The 22427-nt window shown below is 35.6% G+C and overlaps 1 protein-coding gene across 10 annotated transcripts in view; it reads right to left on the reverse strand.

Annotated features, from left to right (window-relative positions):
• Positions 1-22427, reverse strand: part of LOC106051534 (RIMS-binding protein 2-like) — a 206391-nt gene that overhangs the window by 87512 nt on the left and 96452 nt on the right. For all 10 annotated transcript variants that reach the window (XM_056006048.1, XM_056006051.1, XM_056006050.1 and 7 more), the window contains 2 exons: positions 10995-11126; positions 3799-3972 (listed from right to left, as the gene is read on the reverse strand). In XM_056006048.1, the coding sequence (XP_055862023.1) occupies positions 3799-3972; positions 10995-11126 (306 nt within the window). The remainder of the gene's footprint in view (positions 1-3798; positions 3973-10994; positions 11127-22427) is intronic.

Consider the following 22427-nt stretch of genomic DNA (forward strand, 5'->3'; position numbering starts at 1 on the left):
TTTTTTTTACATTAAATATTAAATATTACGCCTCTGCCAAGTAATCTTGCAATTCACGTGGAGTCTAAAACATTGGACAGCATTGATCTAGAGGATGTTATAGATGACCTTTGCTGCACAGTAAGCACGACGTGAGGCGATATGAATAGAGATTTGTCACTTGTGCATTATCTCGCCAGTAAACAACGGCAGTAATCATTTAAAAAGTCTTAATGATTTTTTTTTTAATTTTAATTATATACTGTAAGGTACTGTACAATTGGAATTTAGACATATATTTATTAATTACATTATCTCATGTCATGATATCGAATGTCAAAATGCAGGGACCCCTAAAAAGGTCAAGGCCTCCGGGTCCCCAAATCCCTAGCTAAGCCACTGAATTCAAGCTAGCCAGTCAACCAAAGTTTATTCCAAATTTAAATTTCCCAATAAGACCGTATAACACAATGACGGCAGAATTATTTAAGGAAAAACAACAACTTCACTGAAATAATCGTTCCAAGCCAAAGCAACAACAACATGACATACGCACAAATACCGTCGAGAACAATTAAAAGAGCCGATTATCAGAATTGAAATCGAATACTAGAATTTGACAGGTTCTTTGATTCTATTGATTGATAAGACCGAGAAAATCCATACAAAAAAAATGTCAGACTTTGCAGCAACGAAATGCCCAAAGAGCGGTGACTACACACTAGCTGCCTAGCCCAGGAGATGTAGCAGATCGTAAGTTTATTTCCGGGAATTATGGGTAGCGGAGATTTAAGACTTGTTGGGTAAAGTAACGTCACATTCTCGCCCACTCCCAACCATCAACTATATACTCACGCAATGGTGTGTCAAGTCGTAGTGAGTATTGAAATGACGTGTGGCTATCAACAGTGGCGTATCCAGGATTTTTTTTAAACTAAGAAGAGCAAACTAACAAAACATTCTCTGTAATGTTATTTTCATCATGTTCATGTTTCATACCAATACACCGCTACTGGAGATTTGTACTTAGGGTGGATAACTCTAAATAGGTAGGTTCTTGGTGTATCCGGTTTACAGAAAATATATTTTAATAGGTAGCCCACGTGATCATTTTTTATTGCACTTTTTAGTTTTGCAAAATCAAATTTGTACATCTTTCCGTTAGTAGCCCCAAATAGTATCAATACGGAAAAACTAAGTATTAAATTACTCTATGATAGTGTCGCAACTATAGAGCATCTATTAAAACATATGGGCAACTAGCTATTGGTGTTAAAAGTCAAGAGTTTATGTTATGGTGGGGTTAAGTTATGGTGATGAGAATGGTTGAGAAATTGTATATTAATTCTGGTGTGTGTGTGCCACTGTCTAGCACCGAATGCATTGACCAATGCACTATGAACACACTGAGGAACAGATTTTTTCTTGTCCCCTACGTTAAGGGAACAACTCGTGCAAGAATCCTTTTCAAATGTCGCTATAATCTTCCGCCCTTCCTTCATAGAATCCTAAACGCTGCTGGTAAAGTCAATGGCAAAAAACAAACCCCATTTGGGCAGCTGTTTGAGACAAACATTCATTAAAAAGCTAAAAAAAGATTCTAGAAATAAAAAAAAAATTACCCTTTGGGTCAGGATTTTGTGATTTTACCATCACAAAAGAGATACAAGACACCAATAGCAAAGACAAACAGACACAAAAAAACTATTTTGTTCCCCTGGCAATCAAATCATTATATAGAAACAATCTGATATAAACTTTTCCCATGTAAATTATGAGAGAGTCTGGTGTAAATGTACCATAGACATTTTTTTTTAATAGTTATAATGTTTTGTTTGGTATAATGCACAAATTGTAAAACAAATTTCCTTACGGACAATAAAGATTATTATTATTATTATTATTATTAATCTGCACGTATCAACCTCTCTAGTTAACATTGACGACTCAATTACGTTCTAACATTTTGTTGTTTGTTATAAGGGAGGTCTGTGATTTACAAGATAAGAAATGCAAAACAAGATGGCCGAAAGAAGAGGAAAGTAAAACACCGTAATGAAAGGAATGGGACATACTCTGCATGTGATCCACAAGTTCACAAACCATGAATCTCGGCCTCCATTCCCTCCCTCTTTCTCGGCTTTGTTCCTGATAGAGATCATCTCCGTGTATTACTTCAAGCCAGACCTCAGACCCCCAGTTATTATGGAAATATATACAAGTCGTTATGTGTCTTCACAGCAGTGCAATTTTCTTTAAAGAATCAATACGTTCCAGTGGTGCATATGTCCATTGAGTTAACATTGAGATTGTAGCAATGGTTCATGCTCCACCAGACAGTTCCTCTAGTGTCTGTGTTGAAGGGTTAAAGTTCACAGCGTCACGTGTGAATATTTCATAGCAAACCTTGTAGCTCTATCCATGTTCAATCGTTGGTTTCTATATCAGCCATTGCGCCCACATAGTTAGTTTTTTTTAACTCAGTATCTAGGTAATTAGTAAGAGGATCTAACAAACTAATGTTCAAGAACATAGCTAGAAGAAAATGATAGATCTAGGAAATGTATTTATTTTTCAATGGATAATTTCGTAAAACTGAATATTGTGTCTGTGAAAGGCAACAAAATACCAACATCTGAATTGAAATTTATCATTGCATTTTGACGACTTCAAATGTAGTCTTCAAACCAGTTTTGACAATCTCATCCAACCAAGAACTCTCGCTCAGCCAAGATTAGGAGGATGACTAGAGTGGACACAAGCAAGATGTTTTATGACAATTTTCCGTACAGCAAAAGAAAGGTTCCAATAAAACATGAAAACGTAAACTTTAAGTAATAGTTACTATTCAATTAAGGGTCTTTGAATAACAAAAAAAAATGCTTAATTTAGCTTAATTTCTGTTTCTTTCATTTGCTTCTATGAAAACAGTGGATGAACAGAGACGGATGCTGTAAAGTTGTGAAAGATGCCGCCAGCCTTACCCACAAGAAATCAAACAACCATGACTTATAAGGAGGTTTAAAGCGTTCTCTCTTAAGCAAATTAAAAACTAACAGCTTGAACAAACATTCTGTACACTTCAGCTACAGATTTTAAATAGTCTTCAGTAAACCTTCGGCTCTGTGCTGTTGTTATGGAGTGTGTGTGCGTGTGTGTGTGTGTGTGTATGGTGACGGTGGGAAGAGGTTTGCTATACAGTGTGAATGATGCAAGATAAGGGGCAGTGTCGTCAGTGGTCTTAGAAAGGACAGGCGACTGCAGAAGGCCAGACTGAAAAGACGTGTTCAGGATACCATTTGAAATTATGACTAAAGTCTACTACATTTATTTCATTTTATCTTAAGTTGATTGTGTTTTTATTGTAATAAAAATTAAATTTAGTTTTAGTTCGCAAAGAAGTTATTCAGGTTATTACAAGTTTTACAAGTTAAGATTTAATACGCCTTAAGCGGTTTAGTTGTCTACCAGCAGTTTGGTGCTTCAAGTCAACAACAGCTGTGTGCATTAGTATAAGTAGCGATGATAATACAAACTGATAATGACACTAGTCGAAACAAACATTTCGTCACCTTTCTTTAGTCGTTATATAGCACGAATGTATCAAGCGTTTTGTCTTTTAATTTCTCTCTGTCTCTTCGTCTCATCCTTTTACATTTTATCAAGTAATTTTAAGACATCAGTCAGTGCGTCATATAAGCAGGTTGAATTTCAAAGAAATAGACGCTCAGTAAAACAGCAATTTCAATCAAAGTGTAGTGATTAAGTACAGACTGACAGTAGACAGACATCGCACAGAAAAGACACACATGCACTGACCTTGTCCAAGCTCTGAAGCTTGCCTCTTAGTTCCCTGACCTCCCCATCAAGTCTGTGTTTCTCCGATGTAGCTGTGGCGAGATCCGACTGCAACTGTTCACACTGAAGCCTGCTGGCTGCGAGATCTTTGGTTAGACTTTGGCACTGAGTGGATTTCTCTGTCAATTGCTGCTCCTGAAATGGCGTAAAAAGTGGTCAAAATACCGACTATCTTAACTAGCATGTATACACTTCCGGTTTTGGAAACGAGGCTGAACAAAGCAGTGCACAGCACGGAGTTTACAAACAAGCCAAAACGAACTGCAGATGCATCTTGTTTAAGATTAAGATCGAATTGCTTTGTGCCTAATTATTACTGCTCAGTAAGAAAACTTTTTTTAAAATTTAAAATAATAATAATACTAAGTTTCATTATACTTTAGAATTGTTTTTAAACACAACAGTTCCATGATGTTGTATAATTTCATACACTATACGAATCGTTAAAAATAAACATAGATCTATTTTTTTTAAAATACAAATGTCCGTTCATTCAACACAAAGCAAGCAAGACTTGAGTCAGACCATTAGTTATAGAAGGCCTGAACACTGACCTGCAGTGTCACAACCTGTAGGCAGTTTAGACCAATAGCTCGTTGCCACGTCGTACAGACCAGGGTTGTGACGTTGCAGGTCAATGTTCAGTCCTTCTATAATAATTGGTCTCGATTTGAGAAATTAAGATTTTAGTTAAGAATTAAATCTCCAAGTAAAAGAAATTACATTCTGCCTGGCAACTTAGTGTTTGTACAACGTTGATATCTAGGCAGGGCCGGCCTTACTAATTGTGGGGCTACATTTGATGGATGCTTCTGAGGCCCATCTTCTAATACTTTTTTTTACAATAAGAACTATTCTATTACTATTGCTTAGATCATTACATCAACATCTTTTATACAATGTGCATGGGAAGCGACTCAAACGCAGCAGGACCCTAAGTGTTTTAAAACTAAGTCAATCGTACACAGAATATGTTAACTCTTTAGGTCCTACACCTTGGCCTGTGACAAGAGACACGACTGATAGTGTAAAATTGCGGAGGCCCTTCTAAGGCGGGGGGGGGGGGGGGGTCCTAATTGGAGCCATCGGTCAAATCGGCCTAAGGTCGTCCCTGTATCTAGGTCTAGGGCACGTATTTTGTTTCCTGTTTTAAGACTTCTATACTTTTGTGAATATTTGTGTTATGTTTTGGAAGTTGGAGATGGTCTTGTTTGTTGCTCATCATTTTAATGATCTGGTGATCTTTCGATACTATATTTTAGCGCACACATTATACTGGGTCTAGAAAGTCTCGTAATAAAACCTAACCCTTATAAACATTAAAAACAAACGCATCGCGACGAAAATTGGTCCCTATGTACCGTTAATGTAGATTTTTTGTGCAGCTGCGAACTGTGGTGGATAGAATCAACCTGTAGTAGTGTAGAGTTCCACGCTACTTTCCGGGTTCAACTTCCTACACTGTCTATCTATGCCCTGTCACAGACAAAAAGTACTTAAGTCGATGACTCCTCCGGTGCTCCAATAAAACGTGTAGCTCAAGTGTAGTGACGCTTGAAAAACAATCAAATATAAAATACTTTTAAAAAAGAGAGCTTATCTAAGGGAAAGAACTCTACATTTACAGCAATACTTCGCAGTAATGTAAACATTATTTCCTTTTTTATATATCAAACAAAATAATTGACTAATTGTTTAAATTTTAAAATTAATTCATGTTTTGTTATGTACATAAATAATTGTTTAAAGTTTCAACTTGATCCGAAATTGGGTGTGTTGATCTCAAACAAAATAATTAATAATAGTAATTATCTGACTAATTTCAACCAGATCCGAAAATGGGTGTGGAAGAAACAGCGTGTTGAAACTTTTTAACCTAACAGACAGACATAGTAAGTTGATATAAGCTTTGTTAAATACCATTAAAACTTGGTTTATGAGAAAACTGAAATTGAAGACAAACCGACAGACAGAGCACCATTGAACTACAGCTACGTTACTGCTGGTATCATGCAAAACTGAAATTGAAGACAAACCGACAGACAACTGGGTGAACTACAGTTACGTTACTGCTGGTATCATGCACAACTGATAGACTAACAAGTGTAGAATGTGTCGCTGAGAGGCCAAAACCTCTTGGCAACGACTCGGCCACCTCGCAAGTGAGCTCGAGTTCTAACCCCGACTCGAACTGAGTTGTGTTAGCTGAGCGACTAAAGGCAGCACGGAAACCTTCTCCCAGATAATCTTCCCTCCCCTTCGTATTTTAATTTCTCTTGGCGCTCTTAGGATCGAGACTGATTAAAACTGAAACAAAATTCACTGTAGTCTCCCCTTTAAAGTGTCCACTGGGATACTGCTGTACCTCTCTAGACAGGTTGGGAGAATCTACCTAGGCATGTTCAGGGTCACGAAGGTGTCTACAAAGTCAGTTGTCACCACACCTTTGACTGATATCAAAATTGGGAATATTGCAATTTTAATAATTAACTTCCACAGTGGCTTAAATCACCAGGCTAAGATTTTCACACTGTCCTTTGACATCGTTTTATTATTATTATTATTAATAATTGTGTTTTATAAAATGTGAAAATGAGGGAAGAAGTGCGCATGCGTTAAAAATAGTATTTTCGATTAAAAGGATTTGGTGATCCTAGCAGATGATCCGATAGTTCAATGCAGCGTTCTGAAACACGTGATGTGTGCCGTCCAATTAGATTTATCAAATTATATTTAAAAAAAAAAAAAGCATGCGCGTCTAGGGCTTACAGAGTTAAAGAGAGATTAACCTTCCATTTCAAGTACACGGGTTACAAGGGAATTAATTTTATTACAAGGGTCTCTGATCAGCAGAGTTATCTGTTCTGTTCAGAAGCGCCACTAATCTGTTGGGTGTTACAAGAGTCTTAGCAGCTTTGTTACAAAAGGAGTGGAGCGGGAATGAAGGGGGGGGGGGGAACATGAAATTTAAGTGAAAACATGAGTTTAGGTTACAGTTAGAGACGGGCAATGTAGGCAGATTTTTTTTTTAAATTCTCATATATTTGACAAAGTGGCGACACAGCTTCAATGATTGAAATTTAATACATTTAAATTCAATCTAAAGAAAAACAAAAATTCCAAACTTTAAAATGAATCAGAAATTCCAGTGCAACATATCAATACTAATTCAAATTGATTGACAATAACGAATCGAACTGACCAATCAACTATTCCCAATATGCACCTCGGTCTTTGTTTTATTTAATTTTAAAAAGATCGTTCCAGAAACTCTCGTCCCTTTCTTCGAATACTCTCCCATGCCAGCCAGTCGGATCTGTTTACAAAAACCAATGATTAAAGTCTCAACTTGATGAGTCGCTGGTCTTCTGGAACGTATTTTGTGACTGACTTTATAAAACTTCCAATCAAAATGTGCAGCTGAATATGAAACTTTCTCCCCCCCCCCCTCCAACACCAATCTAGTCCAGAAAATAAAATTCTTTATAAACCTCCCACTAATTACCCCCAAGTGTGGGAGAGGTGAGTAGAGAAGGAAAGAAAAGATATGTGAGAATCTTTATTAAAATATTTGCTTTCTTTTACTGAATACAAACTGAGTAACTGTTCCTAATGTCGCAGGTGATCTGAACATTAACTCTTTCTCTCCGTAATTATTTTTCCACGTTTTGAAGGAATTCTTCATTATGCTCATTACTATTTCACTCCCCTGTCATGGTTAAGCTTCAATTGTTTTGTTGTTTGTTATCATAAAATGTTGTATTTGGTGTAGAATTAAAGGGGAATGAATGCTTTTTTTATATAACAGAAGTTTAAAAAATTAAACATTAATTTAATTTAATGGGGTCAATTCAACGATGGTATTGTCGATTAGGAGAGAAAGAGTTAAGGCTTAATACCAATGCCTGATGAAACTGCTTGAAATCCTGACTATCTATTAAGTTTAGGAGTTTCTAGACTTACATTGCTTTCATTTTTTGTTTGTTAAGTACGTGTGTGTGTGGGGGGGGGGGAAAGTTGGGTTACAATTAAACAATTTGTATCTTATAGTGGCGAAGCGAGCTAAAGAAAATCTCAAGCAATCTTTTAGACCAAAAGAGATATTTTCTGGAGGGTATATGGCTTTGGTTAACAAGGGGGGAAAATCCCGAGACTAAACGCTCTTTAGTTAAGTTGTAATTCAGGCGAAGAGAAATATGTTGGTAGGATAACGACGGTTTAGCAAGGGGCCGCCACCAATAGCTCAACTAAATTTAATACCAATCTTTTTTTTTTTTTAGGAAAACAATGTAAATCATCTACGAATGACAGACTGTACCATTCGGTAACAGAAAAAAAAAATCAGAGGCCAGAAAAGGTACATAACTGTATAAATTCTACGAATAACAATGTTTTAGTGAGTTGTTTCCCTTGAGATGACCAAAAAATACCCTTTTTATGACAAGGGCTTTACTGGTAAGATAGTATAGCTAGCTAGATGTACAGTTAAGCAAAATTGTTACCATTTTATTTAAAAGGACATACATAAATATATTAAGCTTACTAAAGTAATAAACTGGGTTTTAGTAGAATTTAAAAAAAAAAAAAAAAATAGAATTCAGAAATATGAAAAATATATTTTTTACCTAGCAGATCATATCACTCTTCTTATCTCTCTATATCAATCACATAAACACACGCACACACACACACAGACAATCACTTCATGAAATCCAAGTAAAATAATCCGAGCTAATGAAATCTAGTTTAACTTTTTGCTTTCTGTTGTGAAATGAGAATGAAATATGAACAGTAGAAATCAATAGACCAACAGTGTGTATTTTGTTTGTTTTGTTTTTTTATTGTTTTTTTAATGTTCACTTTCAAACGTAATGATACAGAAGGTCTACATCGCTTCATCAAATAGGCGACAGACAGCTGAATGTTTTAAGTTTCAAGGATAAAAGAGAAAAAAAGCGGAGGGCGGAGAATTGTTAACACTTCATCATGACATGGGCAAAGAAATAATGACCAATAACAAGAAAACAAATTAGTTGCTTGTTTTGTTTTTTAATTATCGTATTTCATTTTTTTCATTTTCTTTTTATTTTATTGAAGATCAATAACATTTCATTCCGTCAGCTAAAATTAAGCATAAAAGCACTACGCGACAACACATTTTATTTTAATCTCAGGAATATCACTCTATTAATTATTGCACATATAACTCATAAATCAAAGTGTTCCATCTATGGGACAAAAGTACAGTTATATTGTATTTTTCTTATTATTGAATATTAGTAAAATCCTTTTAGCAAATGTTCTCCACCATGCTAAAGTAAGACATTTCTTTTATTAATATATTTAAAATGTAGTCATAGAGAAGGATAAAGACAGAAACATGCTACTTGTTGCTTTTTATCAGTGGTTCCCAAACTTTTTTGTCTCGTAGACCACTTGCCATGTTTTCTGCTTTTCCGTAGACCCACTGCTTAACTTGTATTGCTTTTTTTGCACATTTTTTTTATCATCTATCGTCTTCTCTATATGATGTCAAGAGAGATTTTGTGGGTCTATTCAGAACTTTATCGTTTGAGTGTTCGAAAGTTTTTCAAATCTGTATCAATTTTGTCAGGGTGGCATTGTCTCAGAGGATCCTTTCAGCGTAATTGGTTTCGTATCATTATAAAAAATAGTCACTTAGGCAACTGATTGTTTGAAAAGGAAGGAATAAATCCCAGTTTTAAATTATTAACTCTGGAAAGTTTACATTTCGTTTTGTTAAACGTCTGATGCATGTAGAAAACAAATTAAGCTTTTTAAATAAGTAATGAGATTAAATACAACAGTTCTTTGGTTTGATTAGCAGGATAAATATTTAAAGGATTTACCAAAGTTCAATTCATATATTAGTGTATAAAATAAGTACATTTATGGAGTGTAAAAATTGAAGTCACGACCTGCTTAAATGAAATCTATTATCGTAGACCCCCGTGGACATCTCATAGACCCCCGTGGACATCTCATAGACCCCCAATTTATCTTTTCACTTTCGTAGACTCCTTGGTAGTCTTCGTAGACCCCTGGGGGTCTATATAGACCACTTTGGGAATCACTGCTTTATATGTTCGAGCAATGGTCGTGTGATTGATTGTCTAGAAAGAATTGGCGATAAGTCTGTGGCGTAAGCCTTCGGGGACCCTATATAGAGAGAGTAGCAGAGTAAAGACGGTCCAGTACGAGCTCAGGTCGACACTCCGAGACTATGAGTTCAGTACTGCGGTAGGCCTACGGTTCAGTAGAGTACAGCGTTTCCTTCTGCCAATTGTACAGTATTTTGGCTGGACGCGATAAAGTATCACGATATGGGAACCAGAGTTGCCAAGTTCTTTAGTAGTGTCACGATGTCCAGTGTTTGCAGAGAGCCAATTTACTTAACAGAGGCTAGCTAAGCGTATACTGAGTTGTATGCGTTCTACCCTAAACGCCATAACACATTTGTGTCACGTGACTGTTTCTACATTTTCCAAGCTCATGTGCCGCATTTCTACGTTTAAACTATTCTAAAGTACAACTCATTTATTCTGCAGCCCTAACACATGTCAACATTTAGCTTCTTGTCTGACGCAGTTCTGTGTGATTGATGGAACAGCGCAGGGTTATCAACGAAAGAAGAAGAGGGAGATAATCCATATTCGTAATTAGTGAGCGCTTTAAGAATATTGATAAAACACTTGAGAAGGAGTTCAACTAGAATCCTAGATAGTCATGGTCAACTTTATGGAGGCGTCCAGCAATACTAAAAAAATGTTTTTAAAAAATACGACTTTTTCAATTATGAAAATACCAAAAACTAGATTTGGAAAAGTGTTTGTGATAAGTTTGAGTGGGGCTGAATTATTAATACAGAGGCATACTGAATGTATATAACATGAATTCTAATTGAAATGAACTATTGTAACACTGTAATTTTATATAATGCATATTTCAAACATTGTGTAGCCACATAAGTGATTGAGCGCGTGCAATTAAATATATATGCGTGCAGCATAAGAATCGATGCACCTGAGCTCAGCTATTTTTTTTTTAAATACATGAACATTTGTATTCACTATGTAATCAGCCAACAACACCTCCAACTGTTTTTTTTTTTAGTATTATTGCCTTTCTGTACTCACCAAATGCTCCGCCCTGCGGAGAGCCGATTCTAGTTTTTCTATTTCATTATGTAGAATTTGATTGGCTGCTTTGAGTTCTTGTGAATATTTCTCATTGGATGATTGACGTTCAACGTCTTCACTTGTGGGACTCTATAGATACAGGACAAAAAAAAGTGTATAGACATATTTATATATACTTATATAGGATTTGTTTTATTGATTTGTAATGAGGACTGACACCTCCTTTAAACACAATGAAACACGGCTACAATATATGTTGTTATCATATCGTAACGTGGGATACGCTACTCAGGTAGTATAGTAGTGGAACCAACTGCATGGGAGACGTCAGCGTTGTGTTTTGTTGAAGCTTCGTGTGTGTGTCGTCCTTTGAACACTGAGATGACAACAGCTCTCAGTGGAAACTGTTAAAGGGACTATGATGAATTTTGTTTCTCTTTAGCGAAACTCGACCCTGGCAGCGCCAGAGAATGACTACTCGTTCATTTCTAACATAATAATAATAATAATAATAATAATAATAATGGCAATGACTTCGATAGCCTCATTAGTATAGCAATAGTATTTTTTTTTAACTCCACATTGTAATAGAGTCAATAAACAACTCAAAGGGGTTTCCACTAAAGTTATTAGCTAGATGGTCTGAATGCAGGCTCAAGATTACAGCTATCTATTCATACTGACCAACACACAACAGATGGACCTTCCAGTTTTTATTAAAGTACTTAGAAGAACAATACAGCCGTACATCTGTAAGAGCATAGAGGACGCCATACACAGTGTAAAAAAATTGTTGATCTATTGCTTTCACGTGAAAAAAAAATTTGGCAAATAGCAACATAACTACAGAGTTGGGAAGTGTTCAATGTTATTGTAACTGATAGAGGAATCAATAGATCTAACTGTTTTTGTATGATTCATATTTAATGGGATCTCTTTCCATCCCTGGATGAGATAACACAAAGCACTGACATATGTCACAGTGATGACAGCAAGCCAATGTTTTTTTTATTGTTTTATAGATTTCCTGTGTAATATTATTATTATTATTATTAGAGCTCCTGTCAATTTGGGAGTCAACAAAAAAAAGGGGTCCAACTTCGGAGAGCTTGTTTGCGAATTTTCACTATACAAGAAAACTCGTAGTCTTCTATATCGACAATTGGAGGTTTGATTACGTAAAACGAATCGGATAACTCAAAAACTGAACAATTGCAAGATCTTATCCCCAACATGCTTACAGGGATTACAGACCGTTGTTGATGTGCGATGACGTCATGTCAGGGACTGTATTCAAAGTCAGGATCGCAAATCATTCTCGTCAACAAAACGAGACTCTCGTCTCGCGCTGACACATATAATGTCTATAACAATGTCCAGGATTAGACGCTTGGAGCTCTTCCTGTTTACAGCCTAGCGGTCTTCCATTAAGTTGGATAGAACATGAGCTCTGGAATTAATAGGATCAATGGCCGCGCTTCATTCATCGCCCCAGCCCCCTTTTTTTCCCGCTCCTTTCTCTCCATCTGTTTCTTCAGTATGTTTTTCTATAAATATCCGCTCATTGTTACACCATCTTGTAACATTGGTGTATTGCATCTAGATTTACAACACAGATGAAGTTGGAGTGTAAGAACTAGAAGACCCGCTCTGCTTTCCTAGTGTCTTTGCCCGTCGATATCTAATCTCATGGATTCTTTCTCAGTGTTGTAGGCGAGAATCAAAATATGCCCCCGTTTAAAAATAAAACGAAGTTATTATTATTGTTTGGCTCTGTTAACCAAGTTGTCTTGCTGAGAGAGAGGTTAAAATGAAAAAAAAGCAACAACAACAATCGTTAAAGAGATGTAGCTAACTTACTACAGGTTACCCAAAGGCATTTCCTATATATTTAATTCATTTAATTAAAACAATCAATCAATCCCATTTTGAATGTGGTTGTTTTTTTTTATATTAGATCAAATTCAAAGCTCTAAAGGCAATATGAATGAACGGAGAGGCATTTTAGTAACCGACAACAGAGGCCGAAATATAAAGTTGTGACAGAATCAGGTGTGGTGCCCTTCTCAGATTACAGGTATAACAGAGATACTAAAGAATGATACACACAGTCTTAAGATTTACATGAGCTAGACACTTTTACCTACGATCTAGAAAGTGCCAGAGTCGCAAGTTTTTTCAGTGAGAAACTTAGTTAGGGCTGACTTTACGGCTTCAGTGGACAGCCTACATTGGACAGTCTACATTGGACAGTCGACACTGGACAGTCTACATCGGACAGTCTGCATTGGACAGTCTACATTGGACAGTCTGCATTGGACAGCCTGCATTGAAGTCTGCATTGGACAGTCAGCATTGGACAGTCTGCATTGGACAGTCTGCATTGGACAGTCCGCATTGGACAGCCTGTATTGGACAGTCTACATTGGACAGTCTGCATTGGACAGCCTGCATTGGGCAGTCTGCATTTGACAGTCTACATTGCACAGTCTACATTGTACAATCCTGCTGTATTTGTCAACAACCAAAGAGAAAGCACTGATCTAAGTGTATCATTTTTCTTGTTTGTTTCAAATAAAACTGTCAAAGAAATGACAAAGACAAATCATGACGTCGGATGCAATATTTAAAAATGCATTGCAATTAGGTGACAGTGATCGAAAGACAGGAGGTCTCAGAGTCAATGGGGTATCCTCTTGAAATTAAATGAATGACCGAGGTGTCAAGTTATTCCTAGGAGGTAGCGATGATGAAAAGGATAACAAAATATGTAGAGTATCAGTTCTTTATTCAACAGAGAAGAACTGATATATGGATCATATGACAACTGATATATGGATCATATGACAACTGATATATGGATCATATGACAACTGATATATGGATCATATGACAACTGATATATGGATCATATGACAACTGATATATGGATCATATGACAACTGATATATGGATCATATGACAATTGATATATGGGTCATATGACAACTGATATATGGATCATATGACAACTGATATATGGATCACATGACAACTGATATATGGGTCATGTCATATGACAACTGATATATGGGTCATATGACAACTGATATATGGATCCTATGACAACTGATATATGGATCATATGACAACTGATATATGGGTCATATGACAACTGATATATGGATCATATTACAACTGATATATGGATCATATGACAACTGATATATGGGTCATATGACAACTGATACATGGGTCATATGACAACTGATATATGGGTCATATGACAACTGATATATGGATCCTATGACAACTGATATATGGATCCTATGACAACTGATATATGGATCCTATGACAACTGATATATGGATCATATGACAACTGATATATGGGTCATATGACAACTGATATATGGGTCATAAGACAACTGATATATGGGTCATAAGACAACTGATAAATGGATCATATGACAACTGATAAATGGATCATATGACAACTGATAAATGGATCATATGACAACTGATATATGGATCATATGACAAATGATAAATGGATCATATGACAACTGATAAATGGATCATATGACAACTGATATATGGATCATATGACAACTGATAAATGGATCATATGACAACTGATAAATGGATCATATGACAACTGATAAATGGGTCATATGACAACTGATAAATGGATCATATGACAACTGATAAATGGGTCACATGACAACTGATATATGGGTCACATGACAACTGATATATGGGTCACATGACAACTGATATATGGGTCATATGACAACTGATATATGGGTCATATGACAACTGATATATGGGTCATATGACAACTGATATATGGGTCATATGACAACTGATATATGGATCATATGACAACTGATATATGGATCATATGACAACTGATATATGGATCATATGACAACCGATATATGGGTCATATGACAACTGATAAATGGATTATATGACAACTGATATATGGATCATAACACAACTGATATATGGGTCATATGACAACTGATAAATGGGTCATATGACAACTGATAAATGGATCATATGACAACTGATAAATGGGTCATATGACAACTGATAAATGGATCATATGACAACTGATAAATGGGTCACATGACAACTGATATATGGGTCACATGACAACTGATATATGGGTCATATGACAACTGATATATGGATCATATGACAACTGATATATGGGTCATATGACAACTGATATATGGGTCATATGACAACTGATATATGGATCATATGACAACTGATATATGGATCATATGACAACTGATATATGGATCATATGACAACTGATATATGGATCATATGACAACCGATATATGGGTCATATGACAACTGATAAATGGATTATATGACAACTGATATATGGATCATAACACAACTGATATATGGGTCATATGACAACTGATAAATGGATCATATGACAACTGATATATGGGTCATATGACAACTGATATATGGGTCATATGACAACTGATAAATGGATCATATGACAACTGATAAATGGATCATATGACAACTGATATGTGGGTCATATGACAACTGATAAATGGATCATATGACAACTGATATATGGGTCATATGACAACTGATATATGGGTCATATGACAACTGATAAATGGATCATATGACAACTGATAAATGGATCATATGACAACTGATATGTGGGTCATATGACAACTGATAAATGGATCATATGACAACTGATAAATGGATCATATGACAACTGATATATGGGTCATATGACAACTGATATATGGGTCATATGACAACTGATAAATGGATCATATGACAACTGATAAATGGATCATATGACAACTGATAAATGGGTCATATGACAACTTATATATGCGTCATTTATAGACTGATAGAGAAGAGAGATGGAAGGATAGAAAGATTAGATTAGACGGACGGACGGCTGGGCAGACGTACAGAGAGACACTCAGACAGTCGGATAGATAGATAGATAGATAGATAGATAGATAGATGGATGGATGGATGGATGGATAAGATAGATAGATAGATAGATAGATAGATAGATAGATAGATAGATAGATAGATAGATAGATAGATAGATAGATAGATAGGTAGATAGATAAATTGGCGTGCTGTTTAGTATTAATGTTTTAAATATCTGTGCTAAATGTCTAACAAATCTCTCACAGACCAATAAATCTAGTCACACGAACCAACTAAAAACCAGAGCATTCTATTTTACTCCAGCATGAAGGGTCTGTTACCTCCTAGAATCTAGGTATCGAGGTATCGATCAAAACAAGCTGATTACTCAATTAACATCACATCCTAGTCAAACACCCCCCCCCCTTTCCTTTTCCCATATTCCTCTTTTATCCAAGAGCCATTATATTGTGGCCAGGTTTTTTTTTCTCTCCTCCTTCATAGAAGCCGCTCCATCAAAAGCCATTCGTACAAACCAAACATGGATTCCAGACTCATGAAATATGGCCAACAATTCGCCAGCTGGCATGTGGCCAGGAAATGAAATGTGTCACAGCGCACAAAGCCAAACTAGACAGCGGAAATGGTCAAACAAATTAGAGTGACTTTTTTTGTAACAATGAAAGAAAATGCTATTTCTTTTTTTTTTCCTTATAGTCTCTCCTTGCACAAGCACACACATACACCACCAACATTGAAGATTTTTTTTAAAATATTTATTTAAGATTTGTTGTCTTTTGAGAGCGTCGTATCGTTTCTTTGGTTCGAGTATCTCGGGAGAGAGAGAGAGAGAGAGAGAGAGATGAATGTGTCCTTTCTTATAATATCGGAACTGTGAACTGGGCCATAGAGTCAAGGACGAGGTAGTACCGTTTGTCTAAGTTCTTGCGCAATGAATTTAATCTGTTGAAATACCACAACGAAATTTTTTTTTTGTTTTGGAAGAATCCATATAGTTGTTTTTTTCACTTTGTGTTAACATTTTTTTTAAAGTCTTCAATAGACACTGTTAAAGAGACTTACACTACAATTCTTTCCTCTAAAAGGATCTCGAAGCCAGACAAAGTATTAACTTAGGAATAATGCAAATTGTAAAGCAAGGCAGTAAGTATAAATGTATATAAACTTTATAAAATTCTCGTCTTTGTAACACTGGCACTTTAATAGGCTACATGGTTCTTATAGTAAAGCAGACTATTTATTTATACATTAGAAGGCAGATGGTCACAACTTCTTTATTGGCTAATGAGACCATTGTTCAGTAACCCAACTGCAATGAATGTATACAATGTGGGTAATATAACATAACGGATAAAATCTCTATCGTACATTTCATCACTTTCTAGCTTTAAAACAAGAAAAACATTTTAAAAATATATTTTGTAAAAAGACAATACCTCAATCATTAAACTTCAAATATAACAAGGCTACAAAGACAGTTTGTGTGGAAACGCAAACTGAAAATCTTCCCCTGAAGTGGTCCACCCAGGCAGGTAAAAAGGCAGGTTTCCAAATTATCAGAATGAAATTCTATCAAAGACAAATGACAGAAAATAATGACGAAAAAAAGGTTAACAGATCTCGTGTGGTGCCCCAGCGGTCCAGCAGACCAAAGGATACGTGAAAGTGAATGCAAAATTTAGATGTAAACGTGGCTAACTGATGTCTTATAATGAATATCTAATTGTTTTGTAAAGGTTCAATCTCTTAGTCCAAAAGCATAAAACATTTCCTTAAAAAAAAAAAAAAAAAAAAAATTAAAAAAATTTTTTTTTTGGTTATGCATGTTGTCATGGCGCTGCAGTTCACGCGATAATATGAGAAACTAGCTGTTGTTTTTAATTATGTCTGACTTATATGCATACTAAATAGATTTTTTCTCTTTAAAAAAATAATAAACATTTTTTTTTTGTAAATATAGTACTTAGTATAACAGAATTTACATAACAATACAAATATAAATAAAAAATTTTGACACAAAATCTACAACTGTATGCATAAATATGTATAAAATTTGGCTGATATTAGCTCTCACTAAAAAAGAGCCTCAATTAATATTGAATAGTTGTAAAAGTGGTGTATTTTTATGAAAAAACTGCTTGCATAAGTGATTTAAAAAATTAGATTTTTCGCTTTCAGAAAAGAAAAAAGTAGCCGTTGCATCAGAACTTGAATGGTCTAAAATATTGTGATGTCGGATTTTCAATATCTTTTCTAGTTTACGAGATCTAAACGGGACGGACGGACAAACAGGCCACACAAAACTAATTGCGTCTTTTCTCCTTTCGGGGCCGCTAATAAAATAATTAACTAAAATAATTTGAAAAATAATTGATTAAATTCGGGTACCGAACCCCCGACACCATCAGCTGCTTGAGTGCCTTGAAGTTGAACGTCCGCATATTCTGAATCGGCCAGCGGGGGAGACATTAGAGCAGTATTCGAGATCATCCTCCACCCTCCATAAAGGAGTGACTTGAATAGAGGTATTGTAAAAAAAAAATGCTACTTAGGGATTTTTTGGTGGAGGACTTGTGTTTTTTCAATAGGATTACGAAGTGGACACCTCATTGATAGAAATGACAGGATAAAGTACATAGAGTTCGTCCATCGTGGCTCTAGGATGACCAGCTTTGTCATCCAGGGGACTGAGTGCCTTGCATTGGAGTTTGTGCCTCCTCGTGATATAGAGTTCGTCCATCGTGGCTCTAGGATGACCAGCTTTGTCATCCAGGGGACTGAGGGCCTTGCATTGGAGTTTGTGCCTTCTCGTGTGGCTTGTGAAACCTATGTCAGCCCGGAAGAATTTAATATATATGTCAGCCCGGAAGAATTTAATATATATGTCAACCCGGAAGAATTTAATATATATGTCAGCCCGGAAGAATTTAATATATATGTCAGCCCGGAAGAATTTAATATATATGTCAGCCCGGAAGAATTTAATATAACTATTTTGGTAGGAGATGCTTATAGTATTGTTAATCAGAGTAATCTGCTTTTTGTTTACATTTTTGAATGTCACAATATGGTTATCATTCAAAGACACTTCTTTACGTAATAAAATAAAGTAAGAGAAAAAAAGAAGAGAAAAAAGAAGAAAAAGAAATATGAATAACTGTGTGAAAATATAATGAAACCTAACAAAAAAATTAAAAACTAAAACGAATGAAGTTTGCGCGAGATTATGAAATAAATAAAATTTAAAATGACAAAAAAAATCCTGTTGAAAGTCTCAAGTTTACCAAATAAATAATACAAAGTACTTTGTACTAAAAGAAGAAAAAAAAATATTATATTGTTAGAAAAAAGAACAACATGCCTTATCTATACTCCCGTATTATGCACACCAGGCACAACTCGAAGCTACCTATTTATAGATTTGACTCCATTTATGAAAACTCCCTAAAACAAAAAAAAGACAAGTCCATTGTATAATATGTAAAAATTTTATTTGTCTTTTAATCCAGAAGGCTCAAAAGGGCATACAATCTACGAAATAAAAATCCGGAAGTGATGCCGGCAGACGTCTGTCGATCTCTTACAATTCGTATGCTACTTTGCATATTGCCAGACGTTTTTTTTTTCCTCATTCGTACAAAAACTATACGAGGGAGAGGGGTGGAATAGGAGAGGAGGCAACGGCAAATATATCACGTACTTGATCATTGATCTATACTCATCGATTTTTTTTTTTTTGCTTTCACCCTGCTCTTTTTCATTCCTCACCACTTACACACACAAGACACAAACTGTTTGAGCTCAAAGTCTATTCTCATGTGTTTGCATTTTTTTTTTAGAAATCCTTACATCAACGAAACAAAGTAAATCCTAACTTAAATTATTTCAAGGGTTCTACTGTAGACACCTGAATTGAAACGGTAATTTTAGGTATATAATGATGGGTTGTTGTTTTTTTACAATCACAGGCAAATGCGCACACTATTTCTTAATGTTAATATACTAAGTTCCAATTATGTTGAATCATTATGTAAAAAAACTCCTATGAGAAGACTCGGACAACAGGGAAAGAGGTCTCTTTTAGGACATCATCCCACTTCATAATTGTTTGTATATTCATATACATTTCCGACACTTGACTGGATGATACGCTTTCATCTAACAGCATTACTACATTCGTATGCCCCTACTTCCAAGCCTCATAATGCCCTCGCCTGGAACATTCATTATTTTAGTACATTAAAAACTAAAGCTTTTACGCTCGTACTCGACAAAAATCCGATTACAACCTCCAAAAACCTTTTATAATAGAAGCTGCTATAGCAGCCCTTGGAAATGTTAAAGGCGATGTTAAATACGGCGCCAGGCCCTCCTTCCCTGTCAAAAGAACCGCTGCGTATCCAGTTGTCTTGGATCACATGTTTAGTGACATAGCTGGCTGCTTAGCAGAGTCTCATCTCTCCACCTAATTGACATTAAGAAATGATACGACACGCTCGTTTTCAAGTCTTTCAAAAGTTCTATAGCCTAAATTTAGGAAGCTCGGCTCCTGCAAAAATTAATTATAAAAAAAAAAACTATTTCTGAAAGGCCTTTACCAAGTTCTATTATCTGCAAGACTACAGAGTCATTTTTCTAACAACATATAATATCCACGGATATCACCCTGTGGGCCAGGGATAGGGAACCCCGAAGAATATAACATGTGCTATACAATTGTCTTTACATTGGCATATTTCATTGAAATGCCCATGAAGATTATGGGCGGTCAAATATTTAAAGTTAATTAAAAGCGTTTGTTGTTTCAAAATCTAACCCCAGATAAAGAGCAGATAAGACAAATTGAAATATGGAACATTTAGAGTGTAAAAAAGTTCACAAATTGAAGCGATATATCTATGATTTTAAAGAGATTCAAAATAAGAAAAATATATACTTAATTATTTTAAATATTTTGATGTATATTATGACAGAGATATTTTAATTTGTTATAATTTTTGTTTGTTTGTAATAACAATTTTTATGCTATACTTAAAATCAAAATAAAAATAACACTTTTATTATCTACCTTGTTTTTTTTTCTGTAATGGAGACAATTATGCAGATTCTATTGATTGACGGCTTAACAGTTTATTCCACTGACGCCCAAAATACGGCCCGCGGGCCGACGTGGTTCCATCCGGCCTGGCGAAACGTCGGCACAAAGAGTAGAAAATCTCCCCCCCCCCCCTTTTTTTTTTTTAATTTTGAGAAATGTATCTTACCTACGTTCGGGCCCTCTGATGGATTGGCACCACGACCTTAAACATTTGTACGTTTATGAAATGGGAGAGTTGAAGTGGAATGTAGAATCTACCAGTGAACGGATCTTTTTTTTTTAGAACATGATAATAAGCCAACATATTTGATTTGTAAATAAGTGTGAAACAAATATGACATCATTCTTGGTTTGAACTGCGAATAAAAAAATTTTTTTAACTACGCCTACTTCTTCTTCCGCGTTCTCATTGTTATGTTGGAGTGACTAGATGACTAGACCAATACATGAGATGAACTGCGCAGTGGTTTCCAAATCAGGGAGCTCTAGTTTTCTTTCTATTGGGGTGTTTTGGGGCCACTGTCTTGTACGGCCTCATGGTAAAGAGAAAAGTTTTGAAGGACATGGTCGGCATTCTCTGGTAACACTCCACATGGGCAGATTTCACTGGTTCCAATTTAGAGCTTCCGGTACATATGTTGTCTCATTCTATTGTGTCCGGTCCTGAGTCGAAAGATTAGACGTTGATCTTGTCGTTATGGCTTATAATAGGCATCATCTTTCTTGTGGTTCGGATGAGAGCTTGTCCATTTCTCATTTATTTTATCCACTATTAGTTTCTTCATTTCTTCTGGATAGAATGCAATGTTTAATTGTGTTTGTTCTCCCACCTTGGCTAGAGTGTCAAGTCTTCTCATTTCCTTCTAGTTCTATATGTGCTGGTATCCACCTAGTAACATTTTTATGCTGTTGTTGTTGAGCTTCATAAGTGCTGTCTTGGGTCGTTTTATATAGGAGGAATCAGAGATTTCAAAGCTTTGGTGGATTGTTTTCGCATAGGTTAGAAAGACAGTCTGACTGTGTGGTGTACTTGGATGATTTGCTAGCATGGTAGCAGCTAGTTCTTATGCACACACACAAAATATGAATAAAGACTAAGCAGAAGACTTCCACTCTATGACATACAACATATTTCAAAACGAATGAGCAACTAACTAGCGGGAATAAAGGAGATTGGATACGAAGATCAACTGCCTTTTTGATTTAGTTGGCAACAGTTAAGTTCAATTTAGCCTCCTTGACATTATTTAGTTTATCGTGAACATTTTCAATAAAGGAGAACTTGGTTTAAAAACAAAACTTTTCTTGTTACTTATTTGTGAATATACCCATTGTCTAGAAGATTCTAGCTTTAGCTAAAGTAAAAAACAAAAAAGGTCCCTTTCCAGACCTTGTGG

The sequence above is a fragment of the Biomphalaria glabrata genome, chromosome 12 (assembly GCF_947242115.1).
Source record: "Biomphalaria glabrata chromosome 12, xgBioGlab47.1, whole genome shotgun sequence".
NCBI classification, from domain to species: domain Eukaryota; kingdom Metazoa; phylum Mollusca; class Gastropoda; family Planorbidae; genus Biomphalaria; species Biomphalaria glabrata.